Source organism: Lepus europaeus, chromosome X (genome assembly GCF_033115175.1).
Source record: "Lepus europaeus isolate LE1 chromosome X, mLepTim1.pri, whole genome shotgun sequence".
NCBI lineage: Eukaryota > Metazoa > Chordata > Mammalia > Lagomorpha > Leporidae > Lepus > Lepus europaeus.
Genome location: NC_084850.1, coordinates 90602018 through 90627498, shown reverse-complemented (window position 1 = coordinate 90627498; position 25481 = coordinate 90602018). Strand labels below are relative to the sequence as shown.

The window sequence follows — 25481 nt, the reverse complement described above, 5'->3', positions numbered from 1 at the left end:
CAGCCCTAGGGAGCAGAGTTGAGAATCAAGGATGGGAGGCACACCCACAGGAATAACTTTTTAAGAGTCTAGGCTGTCTTGAGACGGAACAAGCAGCTTTGATTGGTAGTGAGCTGCCCATCAGTGGAAAGTTGCAGTCAGGGATTGCAGTAAGCAACTGCCAGGGTGCGGCCCAAGGTCTAGCCCCGAATGGGGGCGGAGTCGGGACCGGATGGCCGGGACTTGGAGGGTTAGGGGCTTTGAGTGAACCGGGAGAACGGCAGGGTGGGTCTGAGTCGGGAATGGGAGTCCCCCTTGGGCTGCCCAGGGCTCAGCTCGGCCCCCCACGTGGCCGGGGTGGCCGGGCTGGGCCGGGCTGGGCTGGGCGGGGCGAAGCCGGCGGCCGGCGGGGAGGCGGCGCGAGGGCGGGGAGCGGCGCGGAAGCCGGGCCACATAAAGGAGCGGGCGGTGCGACGGGGGCGGCTCTTTCCTGGGTGGGGTTTATGAAGTCGTGGCCCGTTAGCAGGAAGCTGAGCAGTCGCCCCGACGCTAGAGAGGGACCCAATCCGAGTCCCGGACCCCACGAGTCCGAGCGGTGTGTGCTGCGTGCTCCGCGCTGCCCGACAGTTCCCAGCCAAACTTCGCCAACTCCGCCGCCTTTGCCGCCACCATGCCCAAGACGGTGAGTGCGGGAGTGAGCGCTGTCGACCTCCGGTCGGTCCCGCAGACCCTCGTAGCCCTTTGCTGGTGGCCAGGGATTTGGCCGGCTACCAGTCCTTCTGGGACGCCGCGCCCTCAGCCAAGGCCTGGGGTGGGGAGGGGAGGGAAGGCGAGGGGGGTCTCGGGGTTGAAGGGGTGTCCAGGCTGGAAGTGTGGGAAGGGCGGGGCCGGCCTTTTTCTGAAGATCCACTTTCCTGCGTCGGGGATGCGGCATTGAGGAAGGCTTCATTGGGGGCTCAGGGTCTCCAGTTTCCCCCAAAGGGCCGCGGACGCAGGGGGGATGACTGTGGTTCAGAAGAGAACACTTTCCCCTGCCCAGGAATTGGCGCGTTTCTGGGGAAAGGCTGCCCCAGTCCTGGATAGGCATGGGAACCCGGGAAACTGGGTGGAAGGAGGGAGCTGCTCAGGGCGGATCCCGCACCCCCACTCACCTTTCCCCACAGCTTCCCCGGGTGGCTCCAGCTGTTTCCCACTAGGAGGTGAGAGGATAGATGTGGGGGTTCATCATCTGGGTTGCTCCCCTGTACCCAGGAGCGCCAACATTTCCCTAGGGACCAGACTGAGGAGAGGCCTACGCCACTTCCTGGGAGAGAAGACCGGTTTCTCCTTCCCTCCACCCACCAAATCCCTGCCCTTGCCATTACTTAATGCCTCTCTGTCCTCTCCAGACTGTGCTGAGAGGTGTGAGTTCTCTGCTGTGGGACCACACCTTTCTAGAGCGGTGGTTGATCCACCCCACTGGCTGTTATGAGAAGAACAGAAGCCTCCTGGGAGTGGGGCCTAGGGGGGCCGGATGCCCAGGAGGGAGGGGCGGGGGAGGGGTGTGCCTGACTAATGAGCTCTGCTTGCTTTTGTGCAAGTCATGCCAAATGGCTGCTGGGGCCCTTCCCTTGTTCACGAAGGCCTGGTGAGCATCCTGGCTTGAGTCCTTTAGGCCAAGCAGCTTGTTGAGCTGGCCTAGACGATGCAGTGCTTCCAGACTTGTCTCCCTAGGACTGCCTAAGGCTTGTAAAGCTGAGACAGTGACAAGGAGCCTTGAGAAGGGTAGAGAGACCCTGGGGATGAGAGGAGACTGGGGAGCACAGTTCTTTGGGTTCGTGCTGAGCTTTCGTTGCTACATTGTCATATTCTGGCCTCACTGCCAGGTCATTCTTGCCTCTCCAGAACTCTGTCCTTCAGAAACACCACACTTTCAACAAGTATGCACTTCCACCATCTCTTTTAAATTGCTGGTGGTTTTATGACATAGGGCATTTCTGTACTTTTCTTCCAAAAACCTTCTGGAAACAAAATGAGAGAATGGTTTTGTAAGTTGTTGGGAATCCACTGTCACTGCCAATACAGAATATTATACAGATCCTTCTGTTAATCTCTCTTTGTGCTTATCTCACTGTGGTTGACTTCTGACTCCTCTTAAGGTGTGATTTTGCCTGAACATAGTCGGGTGGGTCTCTGGGAGTAGACTCTGCTCTCCAGTTCCTTATGGAATATATCATTCTCAATTCTGAGATATTCCACTCTTTTTTTAAAAAAAATTATTTATTCGATTGGCAGAGAGAGAGAGAGAGAGAAAGATCGATTATCTGTTCCTGGTTCACTCCTCAAGTGTTCACAATACCTATGCCTAAGCCAGGCTAGAGCCAGGATCCTGGAACCTTCCATATTGGTCACACAGACACAAGTACTTGGAACATCTTCTGCTGCCTTCCCAGATGCATTAGTAGGAAGCTGGATTGGAAGCGGAGTTGAACTGGCACTCTGTAATGGGTTGTAGGTCTCTCAAGTGGCAGCTGTGCCACAATGCCTGCCCCAGTATCCCACCTTAAACAGGACTTGATAAGCCTGAAAATTGCATCAAAATTGCTTTAACCATCCCATCTCAGTCAAAAGTTGCAAAGAAGATGATGTGCTGATCGTTTTCCTGGGTGTGGGGAGAGATCAGAGTATGAGTTGTTTGGGATCAGTCCTGGGGTACTAGAAGCACCTGAATAGTGAAGGTACTCCTATGCAAATTACTGAAACTTGAACAAAATTGGAAGAAAGGACTTGAATTTTGATGGACTGGAAGTATTAGAGAATTTTCCATCCTGTTAGACCCAAGGAATTGTTAAATTTTATAGAAAATAACTGTGTCATTCCTGTTAAGACCACAGAATCCTAACCTGAAAGGCACTTCAGAGGCTCTCTGTCTAGTATATCCCTCTTAAAGCATTGATGCTTATACTTACAGGAAAGGACCTACCTAAGGACACATGGTGTCTGAGCCAAGATTGGGGTCCAAGTGTTTCGATGTCTGTCCCACTGACCACCTACTCTGGACCCATGATTGGGTTCTTTTTTTCTTTTAAAGATTTTATTTATTTATTTGAAAGGTGGAGTTACAGACAGAGAGAAGGAGAGTCAAAGAGAAAGATCTCCTGTCTGCTGGTTTACTCCTCAAATGGCTGCAACTGCTGGAGCTGGGCCTATGGAAGCCAAGAGCCAGGAGCTTCTTCCGGGCCTCCCACGTGGGTGTAGGGGCAAGTGCCGTCTTCTACTGCTTTCCCAGGCCATAGCAGAGAGCTGGATCAGAGGAGGAGCAGCCAGGACACCAGCCTGCTCCCATATGGGATGCTGACGCTGCAGGTGGAGGCTTAGCCTATCCGTAGCGCCGACGACCCCATTGATTGGGTTCTTGAAGTCTGAATCTTCTATTTCCCAATGCAAATTGCACTCATTCTCAGACCTTCATGGTCTTTGGATAAAAGGAAGTGGATAATTCGGGCAAAGTGACCAATGGTGACATTTGTGTGGTTTCTTGGTAAGATCTGGGAGTGTTACTAGGTGCCTCCTGTACTGTTCTTATTCCTCATCATAAGGCTGGTGTGTCTAGGGACACACCCTAGTTCACTGAATACCAGTCAGGAACTTTAAAGAAGAGGGAAAATTCCCTACTCTCCACTCTTTTGACACTGATATATTTTAAGCTATTTCTGGAGTATGACAGAGAAGGGTAGTGGAAAATCAAACCTGTTCATTCATGTGAACCATGTCTTCAGTGTATCCAGGGTCAGTTTCACTTTTCTAGCCAATTGTCTGACCTTGTCAATGTAGCCTCCCTTAAATCTGTTAGAACATGCCTCACCCTCCTCTCCCCCCTTTTGGCATTCTTGAACTCTGCTTCTGGTTGCCAGTTTTCTGAATCTGCTTTGGTAGCCAGAATAGAGAGCTTATTAACTACCATCTATACCTTCTTGTGATGATGAGACAGTTAAATATTTTTTTTAATTTTTTTTGACAGGCAGAGTGGACAGTGAGAGAGAGAGAGACAGAGAGAAAGGTCTTCCTTTGCCATTGGTTCACCCTCCAATGGCTGCCGCAGTAGGCGTGCTGCTGCCAGTGTACCGCGCCAATCCGATGGCAGGAGCCAGGTGCTTCTCCTGGTCTCCCATGGGGTGCAGGGCCCAAGGACTTGGGCCATCCTCCACTGCACTCCCTGGCCACAGCAGAGAGCTGGCCTGGAAGAGGGGCAACCGGGACAGAATCCGGCGCCCCGACCGGGACTAGAACCCGGTGTGCCGGCGCCGCAAGGCGGAGGATTAGCCCAGTGAGCCGCGGCGCTGGCCGAGACAGTTAAATATTTTAAAAAATCTTTCCTTCTCTCCTAACCCTCTTTATTTATTTTCTTTTTTTTTTTTTATATTACAAAGACTTTGAGACTCTCTTTGGTTCCTTAAAAATACATTGTTTTGAATTTTCAAGATGTTCTTAAGTTTTGAGCCCCCCCCCCCTTAGGATTTATTAAATGCTAGAGTTGAGAAGTCTTCCCATAATGATCAAGTCCAACCTTTCTCACTATATAGGTAGGGAGACCGAGATCCACGATAGGGAGGGACTAACCTAGAGAGATGCAGCATGCCAGTAGCAAAGCTAGGACTCGAGTGTAGGTATTAAAGGGTCAGCCTTGGTAAAAGCTCTTTGATTTGCTGGGCTTTTGGCCCTAGATCAACAAATCAAGGCAAGGGGATCAAGTAGTCATTTGATGGAACCTTCCATGTGATGAGACATAGAGCCAAGTCCCTTGAAGTATTCGAGGGCTTCTGGGTATGCCTTCAGCTAAACTTTAACAGGGGCTGTGTGCACTGTTTATTCTCCTGCCATTCCTAGCATTGCTTGAGCCATTCGAGTGGCACAAAAGTGGTGCTTGGCGAATAGGAGGCAGAATCTCAGTCTTTTAACCCTTGTACTAGTCCTACCTGTAGACCTCAGGGTGGAGCAAAGGATCACCAATGGAGGCCGTGTGAGAGGGGCTTCTGCGTCTCTCCACTGCTTTAATTCTCTAGTTCACTCAGCCCTTTAATCAAGTACGGATGAAACAGAGCAGGACCCATCTTGGGGATTTCCTTGAGGATTGTCTTTGAACAGCCCTTAGGGCAGGGAGAGGCTGGTGGGGCAAGAGGTCCTTTGTGGGAACCTCAAAAGCAACTAATGTGCACTGTCCTATGTTAGGCTTGGCTGCTCTGTGAATCAGTGATAGAGGTGGTGTTGATCATGAATCTGTTAACTTTCCATTATTCTTTAGTTGCCCTTAACAGCGGCTTTAACTTTTCTCTTGTCTCCTCTTCTCATGTGACTTCTTTTACTACATGGTGGAGCTGGAAAGGACATTGAGAGTTGTCATCTGGTCTACTCCCCTGCTTCTAAACCTAATTCTCTAAGGATGAGATGATATGACAGCTACAATTATTCTGAACTCAGTTCTAATAGTGTTGCTTGGCAACAGCCTGTCTAAGGTCCCTTTGTATTTTCCTAGGAGTTCCCCCACCCCCTGGAATTTGTATACTTAGGGTCCCCAGAGGGAGAAGATTTGGCTATCAATACTACCAGGGTTGGGCCTTTCATGGCCAGAGCTGTTCTGATCTTCAAAGATAGAATTGCAGCTGCCCCTGATCTTACAAAGATAGGACTGAGTTTATCATTTGCTTCTTTCCTGACTCACAGTGTTTTCTTCTCATGCTACCCTACCTCATTCTTTTGCCCCAAAAGAAAAACAAAACAAAACAAAGTACAAAGGTGGTCTCTTTTGGAAAAGCCTATTGGTCAAATGAAGGGTGTGGTCTTTCATGATTGACTGGCTCTGCTGTTCATCCCTCTTCCCATTTCATGCTTGATAGAGCTGAAAAACTTTTCAATTCCAGGTTCTAATTTTTGGTATAAGAACTGTCACTTTGGAGAGTTAACTCAAGATTTCATCAATTTAGAAGGTGGATATTGGGAAATGGAAGGTAGTCCTGAATTGAGAATTTTTCTTCTTTGCTTTCCATGCACAAAGACCTCTTTCCTGTCCTTAGTAAAGTGATCAGAATGAAATATGCCTTTAGGCAAAGCCATTTTTAGGCCCTCAGTCTCTCTAGCTTGCCATGAGTGTCATGAGGGGCTGTTCCAGTAATAGGTAAACTCTAGACACTCTTCTAAGTACTGATGTTAAAAACCTTATTGATACAGCCCAACTTCCTAAATGTATGTTCATTACTTCAGATGATCTTTCTTTTTTGAAACTTTTTATTTATTTATTTGAGAGGAAGGGAAGAAAAGGAGAGAGACAGAGAGAGAAGGAGAGAACTTCCATTCGCTGGTTTGCTCCCTAAATGCTCACAACAACTGGGACTGGACTCAGCCAAAGCCAGGAGTCCAGGTTTCCCATGTGTGTGGCAGGGACCCAGCTACTTGAACTACCACTTGCTTCATCCCAGAATGTATATTATTCAGGAAAATGGAATTGGAAATGCAGCCAGGACTTGTACCCAGGCATTCTGATATGGGAAGTGGACATCCCAAGTGGCATCTTAACTGCTGTGCAAACACTTGGACCTAACTCAGAATTTTCTTTTGTCAGTATTGGAGCTTCTATGTGTCAGGAAGTGTCGGGAATACATAGTTAAACAGTGCTTGCTAAAATGTATCTTCTTGTCCTACATTTGTAGAGTGCTATTTCTTTCTGAGTGCTGAGTTCAGATTGGAGAGTTTTAACTTGGGAGTTGGTTTGTTTCAAGTAGACCTAACCAGACTACTAGCATGAGGAATCTTGGCCATTTTTCCCCCTTGGATTTATAGAGAGAAAGAGCTGTGTCTTTCCTTACTGAAGAAAGAAAGAAACCAAGTGAGACTATATGTTGGAGGTTGTGGGGTGGCTTAACAATAAAAGCCTCATAGGTTTCTCTGCCTTTCTTCTCATATTTCCCAGTGCTTTCCTGATAGGCATATAGAGCCCCTATAGCTATGCTGGAAGGCCAGAAAGCTATGGGGTTGTTTTTCTATTTCTTTCTATCCTGGTGAGTGTGGTAGTTAGAGATATTGGTAGATAGTGCATAACTGGTAGGTGTAAATGAGTGCATCCACCCCCAGTGAGCTGAGGAATGGCTGTTGTGGGGTACAGCATTTCAAATGTAGCTGCATTTAGGGGAGTCCAGAGCTTCATCAGCTTTCAGTTTCCCTTTAGCTGATTGTTCTGGGTGGTCTGGGGTTCTCACAGGAGTGATTTGAACCACGGAACAGCTGAACTGGCCTTAAACCTTCTAGTTCAGTCTTTAGATAAAAAGCCCAGAGAAGGGAAGGGGTTTGAGTGAACTGGTAATAGGGCCTGAGTTTAAAAATCCCACTTGTCTGGCTCTCAGTATAGGAGAGGAACTGTGTATGTTTGTCTTTGAAATGGCATACATTGCCGAGTGCTCAGCATTTTCTCCCTTTGTCCTGTGGGTGACTTGACCATGGTGTTATGGTCATGGAAAAAGCAAGTTCTTCTGAGTGTGTGGAGCTGATTTAGGGGCTTCTGCATGAGGATACTTCTGTATGAGGCTATTTGTACTCGTGGATACTGGAGTCTAAAATTAAGTTTACTTTGGTGTAAAATTTTTGAAACTCAGGCATAGAGTTTTCATAATATGCATTTTCCACGAACTTTTGGAAGTATTCTCATATATGGTTCAGGCTCTGGTCTTATGCTGGGAACTCTTTGTAGCGTTTCTCAGAGAGGTAACTGTTCTGCTTTGCGGTGGAAGGCAGATGTATCAGATGGAGGAAGGTGAAGAGAGGTAACCTGCCACATTTTCCTTCTTGAGACAAGGCCTCACTGTCCTAAGTCTTCACAGACAAGAGTTATTTCTTCTATGTATTCATAGCCAGAGGGGTTAGGCAGACTTCTGGGTCACATAAAGTTGATAATGGTATTGAAAGGAGAAATTGGCTGGTAGTCTCCACTGGGCTGGCCTGCCTTGGAAGGGTGACTCTTTCCCCTCAGGGGGCATAGACTTCCAGAGAATTGACTGTGTGGTGATTACATCAGCAAGATGGTGGCTGTGGAGATCCCCTAAATAGCTTCTACTGTAGCAAGTTTCAGTTAGTGGGTGACTCAGTTCTGGGGCTTCAGAATGACTTGTTTCTCTTCCTGTGTACCCCTCACCCAAATCCCCTGCATCCTCTTTGCATTGAAAATTTTTTTAAAAAAAGATTTATTTATTTGAAAGGCAGAGTTACAGAGAGATAGGAGATATAGAGATAGCGATAGCGAAAGAGAAAGAGAAAGAGATAGAGATAGAGATAGAGATAGAGATAGAGATAGAGATCGAGAGATAGAGATAGAGATAGAGACCTCTTTTATCTGCTGGTTCACTCCCCACATGGCCACAACAGCCGGATCTGGGCAAGGCTGAAGCCCGGAGCCTAGAACTCCATACAGGTCTCCCACATGGGTGTAGGGGCCCAAGCATTTGAGCCATCTTCTGCTGCTATACCAGGTGTATTAACAAGGAGCCGGATTGGAAGCACAGCAGCCAGGACTTGATCTGGTGTTCATATGGATGCCGGTGTTGCAGGTGGCAGCTTAACCCACTGCACTATAATGCCAGCCCCCACTCTTTGAATTCTGACTTAGTGCTCCAGCTTGACATGTCTCTTAAAGTAGGAGCACATTATGATCACTTCTCAGCCTTTTGGCTAAGATCAAGTGTAGGAGAACATTATGTATGGTACTTTCCTTTCCAGGTTGATGACAAGTTTTGCTGCTATAGCAACCATTTCAATATAGACTGGTGTCTGCTGGTAGTAGTGGTGTCAAGCACTCACTACTCACCCCCAAGTGCTTGTACTTCACATCTGGGGCAGGTAGCTAGCCAGTGCAGGACTTTTCAGGCTTTCATAAAAAGCGAGCCTAGAGTAATGCTCTGGAAACAGACTGCTTGAACTCAAATCATGGTTCTGTGACCAACTGGTTGTGTAGCCTTTGGGTAAGTTACTTAACTTGTGCAACTAATTTTTTTCAACTGTGAAGTGAAGATAATAATAGTTTCCATTGGGCAGGCATTTTGGTGCAGCTGGTTAAGCCACTGCTTGGGATATCGAAGTGCTGGTTCAGGAACCAGCTGTATCACTTCTGATGCAGCTTCCTGCTAACACACCTGGCAAGGCAGTGGAGGATGGCCTGGGTACCTGGGCCCTTGCCCCCCATGTGAGAGACCTGGAAGAAGCTTCTGGCTTCAGGCTGGCTGAGCCCTGGCTGTTACATGTGTTTGGGGAATGAACTCGCAGACAGAAGACCATTCTCTCTCTCTCTCTCTCTCTCTCTCTCTCTCTCTCTCTCTCTCTCTGTCTCTCTCTCCCCCTATCACTCTGCTTTTCAAATAAATCTTTAAAAATCTTTTAACAATTAGTATCTATTTCATAGGGTTGTGGTGAGGATTAAATGAGGCAGTTAATGTAAAGTGCTTACAACTGTGCCTAACATCAACTTAGTGCTATATAAAATGTGGTTATTATAACTTTATTATTATTGATATAATCACTATCTATCTATATAACTATCTATCTAGTGATATGATTATTGTATAGCCAGTAAGGTGGATAAGAAAGAAGGCAAGAAGTTGCATTCTCACTGTTTACTGAGTGGCTACTGCAGGGGATATAATTAAATTAATGGAGGATACAACTGCTGCCTTCAAAGATCTGTTTAATTGCAGATTTAGGGACAATGCATGTAAAAACAGTTTAAGAAACATATATACTTGATGGGGCATTTTCTAGATTTTAAGAAGGAGGTTTACTGGGACACGAACAGGACCTAGAAGGGTATATACCCTTGAAGACAGTACTCATTCTTGGTGGAAGGGTGATATGGCTTTGGTATATAAGTGTAAACCAAGTGGCCTTAGGCCAGTGCCCTGCTGAAAGTGAATTTGTTTGAAGTGAAGGAAGATATGAGGTGCTGATTGTTTCAGGGAGAGCCACAGAGATGTACATGTAGGCATCCACTAAGTTGCTCTTTCTAGAGTCAGCTGGAGCCAACAGTTCTTTCTTAATTGGCAAACTTTCTAAAAGGGTCTGTGGAGGAGAATATACTTTGGGCTTTCCAGTATTGGGGAAATTAACTTGTAAACTGTTCTTTGTTGCTCAAGTAGAAACTGAATTGCTTCCATATAAGCCAAACCAAGGAATAGAGTTCAGTGATGACTCTCTTTCGGTCTCATCTTAGAGATAGCCTTCAGTTCTCTCAGTGGCTTTGCCATGGCATCAGGTATTTGGGAAAAGGTGGGGATGGGTGCAGGTGCCTGGTTGGGATAGGTGGAGGAATGTGGCTTATTCTGACTGGGGCCCAGCCCTTGAACATACCTGATGACAGAGTCAACAGATCTGATGCTCTTTTTCAATGGACTTATTGTGGCATAAGGTAACTGACAACATTGTTCTTAGGCTACTGATATGATGAATAGCTCTGTGCTTGCTTAGTAGGACTGTTTTGCCATTATAGCGTTTGGGATTGGTGACTTTTGAAGTTGCAGTTTCTTCCCATTCTTGGTGAATTTTCTACTTTGTGGGAATTTGATAGATACTTTGTGTGGCCTGCATATTAACCAATGCCTAATGAGAGAGGAGGTGAGATGTGAAAATTGGGTTGTACAAAACAAAGAATAATCCTGAAAACTTCTTTCCTGGGTATATATTTGGGAGATGACGGGCTGGAGCCAAGGAGGGAGTATAGGCTTACCTGTCAAGCTTGGTCGTGTTTTTTCCTTCTCTTTAGTCCTGGCCTCCCTTTCAAGTTAAATGTGTTCTAGCTAGTTCCTAAACTTATTTTCTTGATCTGATCTGTCCCACCCCTAGTCTAGTCCTTTTTCAGAAATCTGATCCTGGATGTTTGATGAAGTATACCAAGAGGTTCATTCTTTCCTCTTGTTATATGTAACTGGAAGTTGACTAATCCATGGTATGGAGTTGGAGGGTGGGGATAATAACAGCTAATATGGGTATCATTTGTTGTAAAACTCTTCAGGAGTTTTAAATGAGCTAAATTCCTCTCCAGATATCTTTGTACTGACAGAACCACAGAAGTTCCTACATAGCTTCTTTGCCTTTGAATTGTCCTGTTCTCCAGCATGAAAAAAAATCAGCAATATTGGAAATATGTAAATGAAGTGGAGTAAAACCCACTACCCTGGGATCCTTATTCCCCTTCGTGCTCGGGCCATGGTGGCTCTAGTATATGTTTGGCAAGAACATCTGCCATTTTGCTTCAGGATTGCACCTCTCTTTTTTGGATACCTGGAGAACTGCTCCAGCAGGGCCTGAGGTGGGTCTGAGGAGAAATCTAGCCTAGTTGCCTTTCTATCTTGCCATAGACTGGGCATTTTCTTAATGTTGGGAGTTTGCCTCTTGGCCTCAGGCCAGTTGCCAGAGGAAACCGATGACTAAAGGCTTCCTCCCTGCGACGTCAGCTTCTGGAACCTTTCCTGATGATTCCTTACCAGTCAAGTCTGCCTTATTTGGCTATTTTCTCCCCCCTCAGTGTGCCCCCTCCCTTCACCTCAACTAGTCCCCTGTTCTCCTTTGGTCTAGGGAAGGCCTCCTTCAAGTTTAAACAATGCTGCTTAACAAACTTCTTTTCTCCTTGATTAGAGCTCTACTAGGGAGAGAAGTGGAGGAGGAAAAAAGATGAGAGAGCTCTGGAATGACTGTGATTTCTCCACCCTACCTTCTTATCTCCCTTTTCCCTCTTGACTTTCCATGGTCACCCCTGTACAGCTTCTGACAGCCTGGGAGTGGTCTTGCTTGGTCTGAAAAAGGTTCAGAATATGGGAGTCGGGTGGGGCTAGGGTTCTCAGCATCTAAGACTATTCCTTTGGAATAGGTAAAGCCTTCCAGTCGGTAAGTCCAGTTCCTTGTGCATGCCTGTCATATGCCTAGCATTTTCACATGTCTTCCCTGAGTGAGCTGGCCCAGGGTCTCTCTGCCTCTCCTCCATAGTCCTGAGATATCTAGCTTTAGATTAGAAGAGCCCTGTTTTTGAAATGTATGGCTTGGGGCACTTGTCTGGATTTCTTTCTGGTTTATTAAAATACCTTTTAGTAGAAGTGGTTTAATAGAAAGAATAGTGGACTGAATCAGAATATCTGATTTTTTTTAAAAAAAAAAGAAGCTTTCTCTCTTTTTTTTTAAGATTCATTTATTTACTTGAAAGTCAGAGTTAGAGAAGGAGAGGCAGAGAGAGGGGGGAGGAGAGAGAGAGGGGTCCTCCATCCACTGGTCCACTCTCCAGATGGCCGCAACAGCCGGTGCTGCACCGATCCGAAGCCAGGAGCCAGGAGCCAGGAGCTTCCTCTGGGTCTCCCACGCGGGTGCAGGGACCCAAGGACCTGAACCACCGTCCACTGCCTTCCCAGGCCACAGCAGAGAACTGGATGAGAAGTGGAGCAGCTGGAACTTGAACCGGCACCCACATGGGATGCTGGCACTGCAGGCAGCAACCTCACCCACCATGCCACAGTGCCGGCCCCAGAATATCTGATTTTCGGTCTCTGCCTGTGTGACTTTGGATAAATAATTTTTATTGGTCAGTTTCCTTATCTGTAAAATAGAGACATTGGCTTTTTCTGACATTCTATGCTCAGTCTTTTAGAGGATAGTCAGGGATTCTTGGAAAAAGTGTGACAGAGCAGAGAGCAGAAAGTTGTCCTCTCCCCTTTAGAATGGCACTGACTGTGTCATTTTCTCCCCCAGATATCAGTGTGTTAGCAGCCCCCTCTATTTCAGTAATTTCAGTAAGCTGTGCTCTGGAGGTATTGGATCTACCTACCACAGAGCTCACTGTCTGGATCCTGGCTTGGAGAAAAAAATGTTGACCAAGTACTTTGGGTGGAGTGTTGGATTCTAGCCTGCAGACTACTTGATAGCTATTTTTGGTCATTGGTGACTCCAGGAAGAATAGGAGACCCTTGAATTGGTCATTATCCCATCAGGGTAGGGGAAGACCAAGAAACAGACTAAAACTGAGTGCAAATGAGATTTGACTTCCTCTATCTCCTTCCCCCACAACATCCTTCTCTTTAGGGGTATGAAATTACTTTTAGATGAGTCTTAAATTGCTAAGCTCCCCTTCCTCTTCCTCTGTCTGAGTCATTGGTGTCTATGTTGCCCTTGGATGGGGAGAGCTAAGTGATGTGAGCTTGAGTGGAACAAGGGGAGGAATTTGTAGCCACTGCGATTGCAGCCTGGCTAGCGTTGGATTTTTTCTTTTTCTAAAGATTTATTTATTTATTTGAAAGTCAGAGTTACACAGAGAGAGAAGGAGAGGCAGAGGCAGAGAGAGAGAGAGAGAGAGAGAGAGGTCTTCCATCTGCTGGTCACTCCCCAATTGTCTGCAACGGCTGGAGGTGCACTCATCCGAAGCCAGGAGCCAGGAGCTTCTTCTGAGTCTCCCATGAGGGTGCAGGGGCCCAAGGACTTGGGCCATCTTCTACTGCTTTTCCACGCAACAGCAGGGAGCTGAATCAGAATTGGAGCAGCTGGGTCTTGAACTAGCACCCATATAGGATGCTGGCACTGCAGGCATGGCTTCACCCGCTACACCACAGGGCTGTCCCCTAGCATTGGATTTTCAACTGATTATCCTGTGAATATGGCTTCCTTCTGTGTTAGACTAGTAGATCAAAGGAGATGGAATTCTGAATTTTCTTTGAGTGCCTGTAGGGTATAAGCAAGTTCCTGGGGCATAGTGTACCCTTGTCTGGATCTGTATTTCCTCTCCCTCTTCATCCTCCACTTCCTCCTAACTGATATTTTTATCCTGTACTTTCTTGTGAATCAGGGACAGTCTACAAGTTGTACCTCAGACAGCTAGGAATTGGTCATGACCATGAGCTTCACCTGCTCTGAGCCTCCCGGAGGGAGGGCAAGGTAGAAGTATTGTCATCTATCTCCCTTCCATAGGAATAAGTTTCTAAAACAGTTTGGGGGAAGGCTTAATTGGGTAGGGCTGGGCAATGTTGTTGGAAGGAAGATTCTTCTTTTCTAACATTGGGCTGGAATAGCCTCTGGGCCATGCTGGAGCTTACTGCTGTGAGCAGTTGCCCTCTTCCTAGGGCCCTCACATGGGTTATTAAAGATGTGCAGTTGCAGGTAGTAAATCAGCCTGCCTATTGATGAGGGAGAGAGAGGGTAGGCAAACAAGTGGAGGAAGAATAAGGAATGTGGAGTCCAATGGTAGAAAGGTGGTTACTTTTATATTTGTCCCCTTTGTAAAACACAGCAGGGCAGATGACAAAGTTCGGCAGATAGAGAAATTATCCCTAAATCCACCATTTTTTAACATAGCAATTAGGGGCCTGCGCTGTGGCACAGCGGGTTAACGCCTTGGCCTGAAGCGCTGGCATCCCATATGGGCTCCAGTTCGAGACCCGGCTGCTCCACTTCCTATCCAGCTCTTTGCTATGGCCTGGGAAAGCAGGAGAAGATGGCCCAAGTCCTTGGACCCCTGTACCTGCATGGGAGACCTAGAAGAAGCTCCTGACTCCTGGCTTCAGATCTGCGCAGCTCCAGCCGTTGTGGCCAAGGGGGGAGTGAACCAGCGAATGGAAGACCTCTCTCTCTCTGCCTCTGTTCTCTCTGTGTAACTCTGACTTTCAAATAAATAAATATTTTAAAAAAATAGGAATTATTATATGTATTTCTTGTCACTTCTGTGTACCTTAGTTTTCCGTAATGCAATCATAGTGTACATAAAAATAGTACTTTGTTTCCACCAGTTAATATAATACTAAAAACTTTTTCATGTTCCCTTACTCCGTGTCACCTCTGCTTGAAGCTTTCTTCATTACTCCAAGGTAGTATTGTACCATCTTGTACCCACTGTATGTTGTACAGAACTTCTATTATGATACTTACCATGTGTTGTTGCAGCCATCTGGGCTCCCAGACTTTCTCCTTTGGTAAATTTGTGGATTTGAAAGCTTCTAACACCCCCTACCTTCTCCAGGTGGCTAGGGATGGGTAAACCTTTGAAGAGCATTTGGTCAGTGATTGACATGGTGAGGGACCAGCAGCAGCAGAGTGTGCAGGAAATCCAAGCAAGCACCTGGTAGGATCTACTATGCACTAATAATACAAAAAAATACACCTTGGAGAAGGGAAGGGTGCATTAAAACCTATAGGAGAGAGGCCTGAGGCTAAGTACAGGGAAAGCTTAGCTGACTTTGGCTCCCAATGCAAACTTCTCAAACCATTCCAGATCTTTGTTTTCTACTGTGGAATGGAAAGAGCAATAGTACTCTACTTTTTAGGTGAAGATTCGTTCATGCACTAATGCACTTGAAATTGCTTTGCAAGGTGAGAGGTGTAGAGGAGGGGAGGGTATGCTCAGGGTACTCTGAAATTTGTGTCCTAATTAGCCTCTTAAAGTTCTTTCCTATTTGGGGAGTGAATCAGCAGGTGGAAGACCTCTCTCTCTCTCTCTCTCTCTCTCTCTCTCTCTCTGGCTACCTCTGCCTCTCTGTAACTACCTTTCAAATAAATAAATCTTTATTAAAAAAAAAGTTCTGTCCTATGTGCTTCCCATCAAGCCTTTGAACCTGGGTTGCCAGAGGCTACACTGTCTGTAGGCCTGACATGAGTGCTCCCGCAGCCTGGTTCTCTTTAGTAGGAGGAATGCAAGGAAATGCTATCTCCCCACTCACCTGGAGAGCATGGCTCCAACTGGCACCAGCACAGCCCTACTCAAAAATGGTCACAAGTGGCTAAGGAGAGACGTGCCACCTTCTGCTTAGCTCTTTAGCATCAAATTAAGTGGTGCTACAATAGAGGGTTTCCCCAAATTCCTTGAATTGGAGGTAGAAGTATTTGTAGAAGCTGCAGTGAAGCAGGGTACCTTTCACGTCTCCTGATTCTAAGCCTGACATACACTGTTAGAAGGGCAGATCTTCATGTCTATCACAGACTATACACTTCAGAGGCCTGCACATCTCACCTTGTCTTGGACACATGGCTCAGGGGGAACCATGCAAGCCATATTCAAGGTTTCTGGGTGAACATTCTTTTTTTTTTTTTTTAATAATTTTTTTTTATTTTTTTATTTTTGACAGGCAGAGTGGACAGTGAGAGAGAGACAGAGAGAAAGGTCTTCCTTTTGCCGTTGGTTCACCCTCCAATGGCCGCCGCGGTAGCGCGCTGCGGCCGGCGCACCGCGCTGATCCGATGGCAGGAGCCAGGTGTTTCTCCTGGTCTCCCATGGGGTGCAGGGCCCAAGGACTTGGGCCATCCTCCACTGCACTCCCTGGCCACAGCAGAGAGCTGGCCTGGAAGAGGGGCAACCGGGACAGGACCGGTGCCCAGACCGGGACTAGAACCCGGTGTGCCGGCGCCGCAAGGCAGAGGATTAGCCTAGTGAGCCGCGGCGCCGGCCTACATTCTTGATCTAATGTGCTTTTTGTTTTCACCACATACTACCTGTGCTTCTTGCTGTTGTCCTATCATTTGCAAATTTCTAGTCAGCCTCAGGGTTTTATATTTTGTAAAGAAGTGAGTTACTTAAGCCTGAGGAAGATCTGTTGGTCAATTGTAACACATAACAACAGGTAGGGACTTACTCAAAATTAAGAGCAGAAGCTGGTCTTGAAGCCGAGATTCTCAGGTGTATGTTCTTTCTATTGTATCAGTCTAGCCCATTAGAATGTAAACTTCACCGAGAACAGAAATGTTCCCCACTACCCATTGTATCCTTCAGTACCTAGCACACTGCCTGGCATAGAGTAGCTACTAAACAAATACCAGGGTGCTTCAAGGAGTTCATGGAGGGGCAGGCATTTGGCCTCACAGCTAAGCTGCTTGTTAAGATGCCAGCATCTCACATCATAGTGCCTAAGTTTAATTACCAGCTCCAACTCCTGATTCCAAGTCCTGCTAATGCAGACCTTGGGAAGCAGTGGTGATAGTTCAACTGTTTGAGTTCCTACTACCTGTATGGGAGACTTGGATTGAGTTCTGGCTCTTGGCTTCAGTGTGGCCCAGCCCTGGCTGTTGTGGGTATTTGGGGTCAACCAGCAAATTAAAGCTCTGTTTATCTCTCTGACTCAAAAATAAATTTTAAAAAATAATTTCAAAGAAAATGTACATTATCTTTTGATTCTGTTTTCCACAAACTTTAAAAAATAGTTATTTATTTGAAAGGCAGAGTGACAAGAGAGCAGAGAGAGAGAGAGAGAGAGATCTTCAATCTGCTGGTTCACTCCCCAGATGGCTACAACAGCTGGGCTAGGCTGAAGCCACAGTACCAGAACTCTATCCATGTCTTCCACGTAGATGGTAGGGACCCAATTTCTTGAGCCATCTGTCATCCCTGCCTTCCTAAGCACATCAGCAGGAAGCTGGGTCATAAGCAGAGTGGTTGGGACTTGGACCAAACACTGTGGTAATAGAATACAGGTATCCTAAGTGGCAGCTCAACTCACTGCACCACAATGTCCACCCTGTGAAATTTTTGAACCCCTCTTACTTGTTAAATAGATATATTGATGACTACTATTTTCAAGTCAGAATTGTCTTCCTGAGACTCCTTTAGCTAGGTCTATCAGAGAGTGGTCTGCAGGAAACTACCTAATGTGGCAGGATGGGCCCTGGTACAGTGAAGCTCAGTAGTGCCAAGGAATGGGAAAGCATTGTCCCTCTTGTGCACCTTGGAAAGCCTGTTTATCTGCAAATGGCCCGCTTGTTCACAGCCAGTTTCCACTCCCTTTTTCCATGTCTTCACACAATACAGTAGTGTTCACGTCAAGGGGAATATTCAAATCAGAGCTTTTACTGGATTCTAACAAGCAGCCATGCAAGCATTTCTATCCGCCTTTGTGAAGCAGCCCAGAATTTGGCTCTCGAGTACATATTTGAGGCATTACCCAGTTTTTTTTTTTTTTTTTGATGTACTCTGCTCATTATAGAATGGCCAGCAGGCGAGGCTGCATTGTGTAATCTGATTCTGAGAGGTCTGTGCCCCTGAGGTTTAGAGATTGGGTGGCCCCTGTACACAGGGCTGGGAAGAGCATGCACTGATTAGAGAGGATAGCAGTGAGGTCCTGGAGATCATCGTGTTGGGGCACCCAGCAGCTGTCTGTTCTTGTTGCCACCATCTCCACCCGACGGCTGCCTTTTGCAGATTTGGGCATGTTTTGCTTAAGGTAGACTAATTTGGAAGACAATAGGGAAACTTTTGCTCTTATCCCACTCTTGTGAGAGTGGTGCAGTCAGCATTTGGGAAGTATAGGTTTAAGCTTACTATGTAAGGTTGGGTGCCCTGACACGGAGAGAGCCTTTGAAGGTCACCTTGTCTTCTGGGATCAGACGAGATCAGGTGCATTCAGGTTGGTATGGCTGTAGAAAACATTGTCTTTAAAGGACTTCTTTTTCCACCTATTTTTGCAGTGCTGAGCTAGAGACTGTACAAGAAATGTTAACAGGCAGTCTGTTGGTACAGCAGACTTAAATAAGGACAAGCTGTATTTATGTTGTACATTTTGATTAGCTTTTTCACTATACAGCTAATATATATTTGCTGTGAGAAATGAAATAGTATCAAATAGTATCTACCTGTGACTCTCCTCTCCGCAGAGAACCACCACTAACCAATTAGTTATTTGCATGTAGGCTCTTTTTTGTAAAGATTTATTTATTTATTTGAAAGTCAGAATTACACAGAGAGAAGGAGAGGCAGAGAGAGGTCTTCCATCCGCTGGTTCACTCCCCAATTGGCCGCAACAGCCGGAGCTGTGCTGATCCAAAGCCAGGAGCCAGGAGCCAGGAGCTTCTTCTGGTTCTCCTATGTGAGTTCAGGAGCCCAAGGACTTGGATTATCTTCTACTGCTTTCCCAGGCCATAGCAGAGAGCTGCATTGGAAGTGGAGAAGCTGGGACTTGAACTGGCATCCATATGGGATGCCGGCACTGCAGGTGGTGGTTTTACCTGCTACCCACAGCTCTGGCCCCTATAGATTCTTTTAAAATGCGTTTATACGCATATAACTTTAAGTACTCTCAAATAAAAAATCCATATTATTCTGCAACTTTTCTTTTTTAACTTAGTAAGTGGTGACTATCTTTTTATGTCAAGTCAGAGTTTAAATTTTATACAGGCTCATTAATAAGCAAATTAGCACATTGGTGGAACATTTAAAAATGTACACAGAAAAAGGACCAAGACTCTTCATCAGGTTTAAAATAAAGAAGATACTGTGGGGGCTTGCCTGCCTGAGAGGGAAGACTTTGTGAAGCAGGTGGGATTTCTGGACCTTTCTGTTAGGATGAGGGATGATAAGAGCTGCCTCCCCTCCATGCCTTCACGTTTAGTAGGCCCCACTTTTACAGATTACTGTGATTTCATCTGTGTCTGAATCTGAACGATCCTCCTGGAGTGATTGGCAGTAGGGTAAAGCCATTTCCTATGCATAACATGACCAATTCCCTGTTCTGTGGCTTTGCCAGTTTGGGTGTAGTTTGATTCTAGAAAGTGTCTGAGAACCCTGCTCCTTAGAATTCTTCTGGCTGCTGGCAGGAAAGAAGCTCTGTGAGTATGTATGTGTGTATGTTGGTGGTGGGCATATGCCTTTCTAGTCTTCCCCAAAGATGAGCAGTGGGAGGGCCTGTTCGTGATCAGTAAAGCTGGATTAGAATCCTGCCCACCCCCACTCCCCAGCAACATCTACACTAGGATTTTTGTCCAGGTGGCAGAAGAGTGGAATTTTGCGAAGCCACTCAGTCGAAGAGTTGAGGGGGATAGGGATTTGCAAACTACAAATAAACATATAATACATTTTGAAAAAGCAAACGCTGGCCTAATGACTGTTGGTCCTGATTCTTGAAGCTTGCTAGTTCGAGGATATTGATTGTGTTGAAGGAGCCAAGCCAGGCGAGGAGAAGCAGAATTACCAGAAATGCCGGCTCTCTTCTGCCCACTCATGGCAGGCCCCACCCTTCTCTTGTATTCTTGGTTCCCAGACTTCCATAGTGGGTGGAGCAGACCTTCTGGTTGCCCAGCCTTTAATCCTGGAGTCTCTGCTACCAGAGGTTGACCCTGGCTGGGCTGGGCCCACAGGCCACTGCAGGCATGACTGCCTTCCCGTTCAGAGAAACAGGAAACTGTATGCAGACTGTGAGTGAGTGATTGGAGCTTTCTGAATCCTTGTGGAGCAGAGAGCAAAGCTCTGAGATTGGGCTCCAAAAAGGGAAAGGAAATGACATTATTTTTTTCTATTAATTTTAGAGGTGGTTGGGGGTAGGGGCCCATCTGTTTGGTTCATTCCCCAGATGCCCTCAATAGCCGAGACTGGGCCAGGCTAAAGCTGGAAGCTGGGAACTCTATATGGATTTCCCAACTGGGTGGCAGAGACCTAACTACTTGAACCATCACCTGCTGCCTTCTAAGGGTGCACATTAGCAGGCAGCTGGAATCTGGAGTGGAGCCAGGACTCAAACCTAGGTACTCTGATATGGGATGTAGTCATCGCAAGTGGTTCTTAAGCCACTAGGCCAAACACAAACCCCAGTGAGTGACATTTTTAAGAATATTCGGGTTGGGGCTGGCACTGTGGTGCAGTGGGTTAATGCCCTGGCCTGAAGTGCCGGCATCCCAAATGGGCGCCGGTTCTAGTCCCGGCTGTTCCACTTTCAATCCAGCTCTCTGCTATGGCCTGGGAAAACAGGAGAAGATGGCCCAAGTCCTTGGGCTCCTGCACCCATGTGGGAGACCTGGAAGAAGCTCCTAGCTCCTGGCTTCGGATCCGCGCAGCTCCGGCCATTGTGGCCAATTGGGGAGTGAACCAGCAGATAGAAGACCTTTCTCTCTGTCTCTACCTCTCTCTATAACTCTGTCTTTCAAATAAATAAAATAAATCTTAAAAAAAAGAATATTCGGGTCTACTTAGGAAGGCTTGGTTCAAAAATATCTTCAGGAATTTATTGTAGGCCTGGGTTACAGGAAGATTTTTGTTTTAAGACTTATTGACTGTTTGACCTTGGGAAAATCCCTTAATCTCCCTGAGAAGCTCATTTTTAAAGTGGGGATGATAATGCTAACTTCATGCTAGCCTCAAAGTTGGTGTGAAACTTGGATAAGGTAACACTGGAAAGCCCTCAAATATTAGCTGTGTAGAAAATCATGTGTGTAGGAGTCAGGTGCTCCATGAAGTTTAAATTATGTTTTAATAGTCTCTGTTGACAAAGGTAGTAGAGTGTGTCAGTAGATGAAAGACTCTGAGCTCACTATTAAGAATGGTTATGATCCTTGAAAGAATAAACCTAGGTTATCAGGAAAAGTTCACTTCTGTGGAGCAGCTCATTTATGGACTATTTGGGACCAATGAGGCATTGCTATATAATTGGCTCTCAACCTTCTGGAACAGACCTTTTATTCCTCTCAGCTAGCTGTGGATTGCTTGTCCGAAGGCATGTGCACTCAGAGAATGCAAACTCCCTTGACTTTTTTGATAGTCCAAATAAAATGTAATTAGTTGGGCAAGCATGTCAAAGAATTCCCCAAAGTGAAGTAGTTAGATTGCTGAGTAACCCATAGGGTATTGCTTTTATGTTGATGTGACTTACTGACTTTAGCTATAAGGAAAATGGTGAACTTTGCCTTCTGGAGCTAGGAAAGTGATAGTCTTCCTCTTCCCAGGTCATTTATGTCTTCACTGACAGTCTCTCCAGGTTAGGGTTGCCAACTAGTGAGACTGGGATTAGGAAGGAGGCAACCCTTCAAAGATTGGAGGCAGAAACGACCAAGTGTGCATTCCTTGCGTGGTCAGTTACTCCAGGGGAGGTCGAAATAAAGCATCCTTCCCCATACTGACCAAGGATTCAGCCTTTCATAGGAAGAGCCCAGGCTGAAGAAAATCTTGAAAGAGCCACCAGGGAGCTTTCTGGAAAAGTTCCTCAGGAACCTCTAGCTGCTGAGCAGCCAGAAAAGGAAATTCTAGTAAGCTGGTGGTGTTGACAGTGTGTGTGAGAGGGGTGGGGTGGGGGATTATAAGTTTAAAGGACAGCTGCCTGCTTTCCAGGTAGTTCTCTCTAAAGCATCCCAGTCAGATAAGAATGGAAGGAATCCCTTTGCAGATTGACTGACATTGCCCTATAATTATTTTCTAGTATCCTCAGCTTGTCTCACCTCATGTCATGATAAAAAAAAAAAGTCTCCAACACAAATAGTACTAGCTCTCTACATTTGTAATCAGCTTTGTAGTTGTAAAGCCCTTTCTTCCAACCACTTTTGTTAACGTCATTTGATATCCATTAACTTTCTCCAGCTGGCAGGTTAAGAATTATTATCCCCACATTTCATATGGGAAACTGAGACTCAAAGAGGTTCCTCAGCTAATGAGTAACAGAGATAGAGCTTGAGCAGAAGGTAAAAGATTTTGGTATTAGATGATGTGCAGGTTGGGATGCAAAAGAAAAGGGGAGATGAGTGCCTTTTTTTTTTTAAAGATATATCTTGTTTATTTGAAAGGCAGAATTATAGAGTGGGAGAGGGACACACACACACACACACACACACAGAGGGAGGGAGAGAGAGAGATTGAGATCGTCCATCCACTGGTTCACTCCCTAAATGGCTGCAACAGCTGGAGTTGGACCAGTCCGAAACCAGTAGCCAGGAACTTCTTCCAGGTCTCTCACATGGGTGCAGGGGCCCAAGCACCTGGGCCAACTTCCACTGCTTTTCCAGGTACATTGACAGAGAGTTAGATTGGAAATAGAACAGCAGGGACTTGAACTTGAACTGGTGCCCTTCTGAGATGCTGGCGTTGCAGGCGATGGCTTAACCTACTACGGCACCATGTTGGCCCTGGTGCTATTTCATAAAGGCCTAGACTTAATAATCAGACATGATTAGGCTGAGGTTCTGAGGTTCAGAACTCTGCAATGGAGGTTTGATCTCTCTTTTAACATACCATGAGTCAAGAATAAGTTTTACAGAGATTTCTAGTGGTTGGGGGCTGTGTGAGAACAGCCACCTGTTGTGTTGTTTGTTTCTGCTTGCTTGGGACCTGTTTGACTGTTTTGCAGCTGGCTTCCTGTGTTACCCTCCTTGGCTAGTGTCAGATCACTGCCTTTAAGGCTAGTTATGCTTTCCACTTGGTTGAACCAGTAACTTACTTGGCTTTGCCATGTTCCTAGACAAATAGGAGATACTCGTTTGCAAGTGAGAACTGTTTGGGGGCTGCTTAGATCTAGCTAATGTAGTGTCTTGTTTGTACCTTAGCAGGAGCAGGGCCATTGAACCAGCTCCTTAGTGAGAAGAGGAGGAATTGGGGAATCATGGAGTGGGTACTCTTTTGGAATGTGGAGCTATTCTGGGCTCTGCTGCTAGCTTCCCAGGGCAGTCTTAGCCAAGTCCTTGCCATTTCCGGAACTGGTTCGGCTAATCTCAGAGGGCTATTCCTGCTGTGAAATTCTTGATTTCTTCAGAAATATACTCTGCTAACAATGGGGACTTCTCTGCCTTGCCATGGATGCTGGATGGTGGCATGTGTCTTAGAAATGGCCTTAGTCTGTGGAGAACTAAGCTAAACAGGAAGTCTTATCAGCTCTGGGAGGTTGGGAGTGGTCTGCTGTGTCTGCCTTTTGGAGGGGAGACATTTGTATAAGGGCCTTAGGAATGTTCATGGGCATTACGGGGTGGAGGTGTGGACAGATGAGGGTGGCAAGTCAGGCTAGACATGATGTGAGTGAGGAGGGAAGAGGTGCTCCAGAGAGATGGTTCTGAGGGAGCTCTCCAGAAGCAGGCGACAGACTGACATCATGGGATTTAGTGTAGTTCCTGGTCACAAACAGTTGATAAGCCTTCAGGAATGTGATACTGTCACATGGGAATGTGTCACTAGAGCAGCCAAAGGCCGTGGAGACAGGAAGAACAGTTCTCCCTTGTCATGATCCTCTTTGTGTAGGGTGGGATGTCCTGAAACTTGGGGCCATAGAGACCATATGTGGCAAATGGAAAAACCCAGTTCATAATGGCAGACAGGTCTGGTCCTCTAGAGGATGGAAAAATTGTAATGCTTGCTTGATGTCAAAGCATGTGGGATTGGATTTGCGACTGCTGATACATTTTAATGCCTTTTTTCTTATGGACTTAAAGAGAGTTTTGGAAAAGGGAGAATTTGAGTCCATGACCCTGGAGACCCTAGGGGCCAGAATGAAACTGGAGGTTGATTGTTAAGAGTTTCCCTCCTTACAGTAAGGGGCTGAGTTTTTCATGGAACCAGCTAGGCTTCCTGCCTTCTAATCCATCTTGGCCAGAATGTTTCTGGGAAAGTGTAGCTTGCCTGTGCCGTTGATCTTGGCCAGTTGTGGAAGCACCTGTAGACTCTAATTAATTGGTCTGAATTTAGTGCTTTGGGCATCAGTATTTTTAAAGAACTTCCCTAGGAACTTACAACATTGGGCAAAGGTTGATAACTATGCCTCTGATGGAAGCCTTTCTTTGTTACATGTGAGAAAACTGAACTTGAGGAGCCAGCATTATGGTGTAGTGGGCTAAGCCACTGCTTGCAACACTGGCATCCCCTATCAGAATGTCAATTTCAGTCTCAGCTGTGCAGTTTTTGATCCAGCTCTCTGAAAATGCACCTGGGAAGGCAGGGGAAATGGCTTGAGTACTTAGACCCCTGACACCCACATGGGAGACCCAGATGGAGTTTTTGGCTCCTGACTTCAGCCTGGCCCAGCCCTGGCTGTTTGTGGCCACTTGAGGAGTGAAGCAGATGATGAAAGATTATCATTTTCTTCCTTCCTTTTCTTTCTTTCTTCCTTCTCTCTCTCTCTCTCTCTCTCTCTCTCTCTCTCTCAAATGAATATATACATCTTCAAAAAAGAAAACTGGACCTAAGAAAATGGAGGCATGTGTCCATGCACACACAGTAAAGGTATCGCTGAGCTGAGCTGACATTCTGTTCAGGGCTCCTTCTACTCTAGTAGCTTGAGGTAAAGGTGGCCCTGACAGTCTGATTGGGTATCCTCTAAACTTGGTCAGAGGACCTGGAGGAGATTGGCATTATGGCCAGCAACTCACAAGTGTGGAGGTAGGGGTGGAGTTCTTCACAACTAACAGTACCCAGGGGAGCTGAGCAGCTCTGCAGGGGTGGGGAACGTCCAGCTCGTGGACCGTATAAGGCCCACAAAAGCATCTGGTCTGGTCTTTCCAAGGCAACTGCAGCTGGGACTCGAAATTCAATACATCTATAGCAGGCTCATTTTTAAGTTGATCATTTTGTATGGCCTACAAATGATGTTATAAATATCCACATGGCTCTTGGCAGTAAAAAGGTTCCCCGCCCCTGCAGATTTTAGAAAGCGACTTCACTGGGCATGTGCAGATCATCAGGGACAGGATAGGAGGTGAGTAATGCCATGGGCACCAAGGCATTCAGTTAGTGGGAACATTACAGGCAGTTGGTGAGTAAGAGCCCAAGGACCTGGTGACTTCACTCCTCGGCTCTATATGGA

At 46.3% G+C, this 25481-nt stretch overlaps 1 protein-coding gene across 1 annotated transcript in view; it reads left to right on the top strand.

Annotated features, from left to right (window-relative positions):
- Window positions 1-458: 458 nt before the first annotated feature.
- The window catches only part of MSN (moesin), a 77654-nt gene continuing 52631 nt past the window's right edge, over window positions 459-25481 (top strand). Inside the window, exon 1 of the mRNA XM_062184411.1 lies at window positions 459-661. Coding sequence (XP_062040395.1) covers window positions 650-661 — 12 coding nt within the window. The 5' untranslated portion in view covers window positions 459-649. The remainder of the gene's footprint in view (window positions 662-25481) is intronic.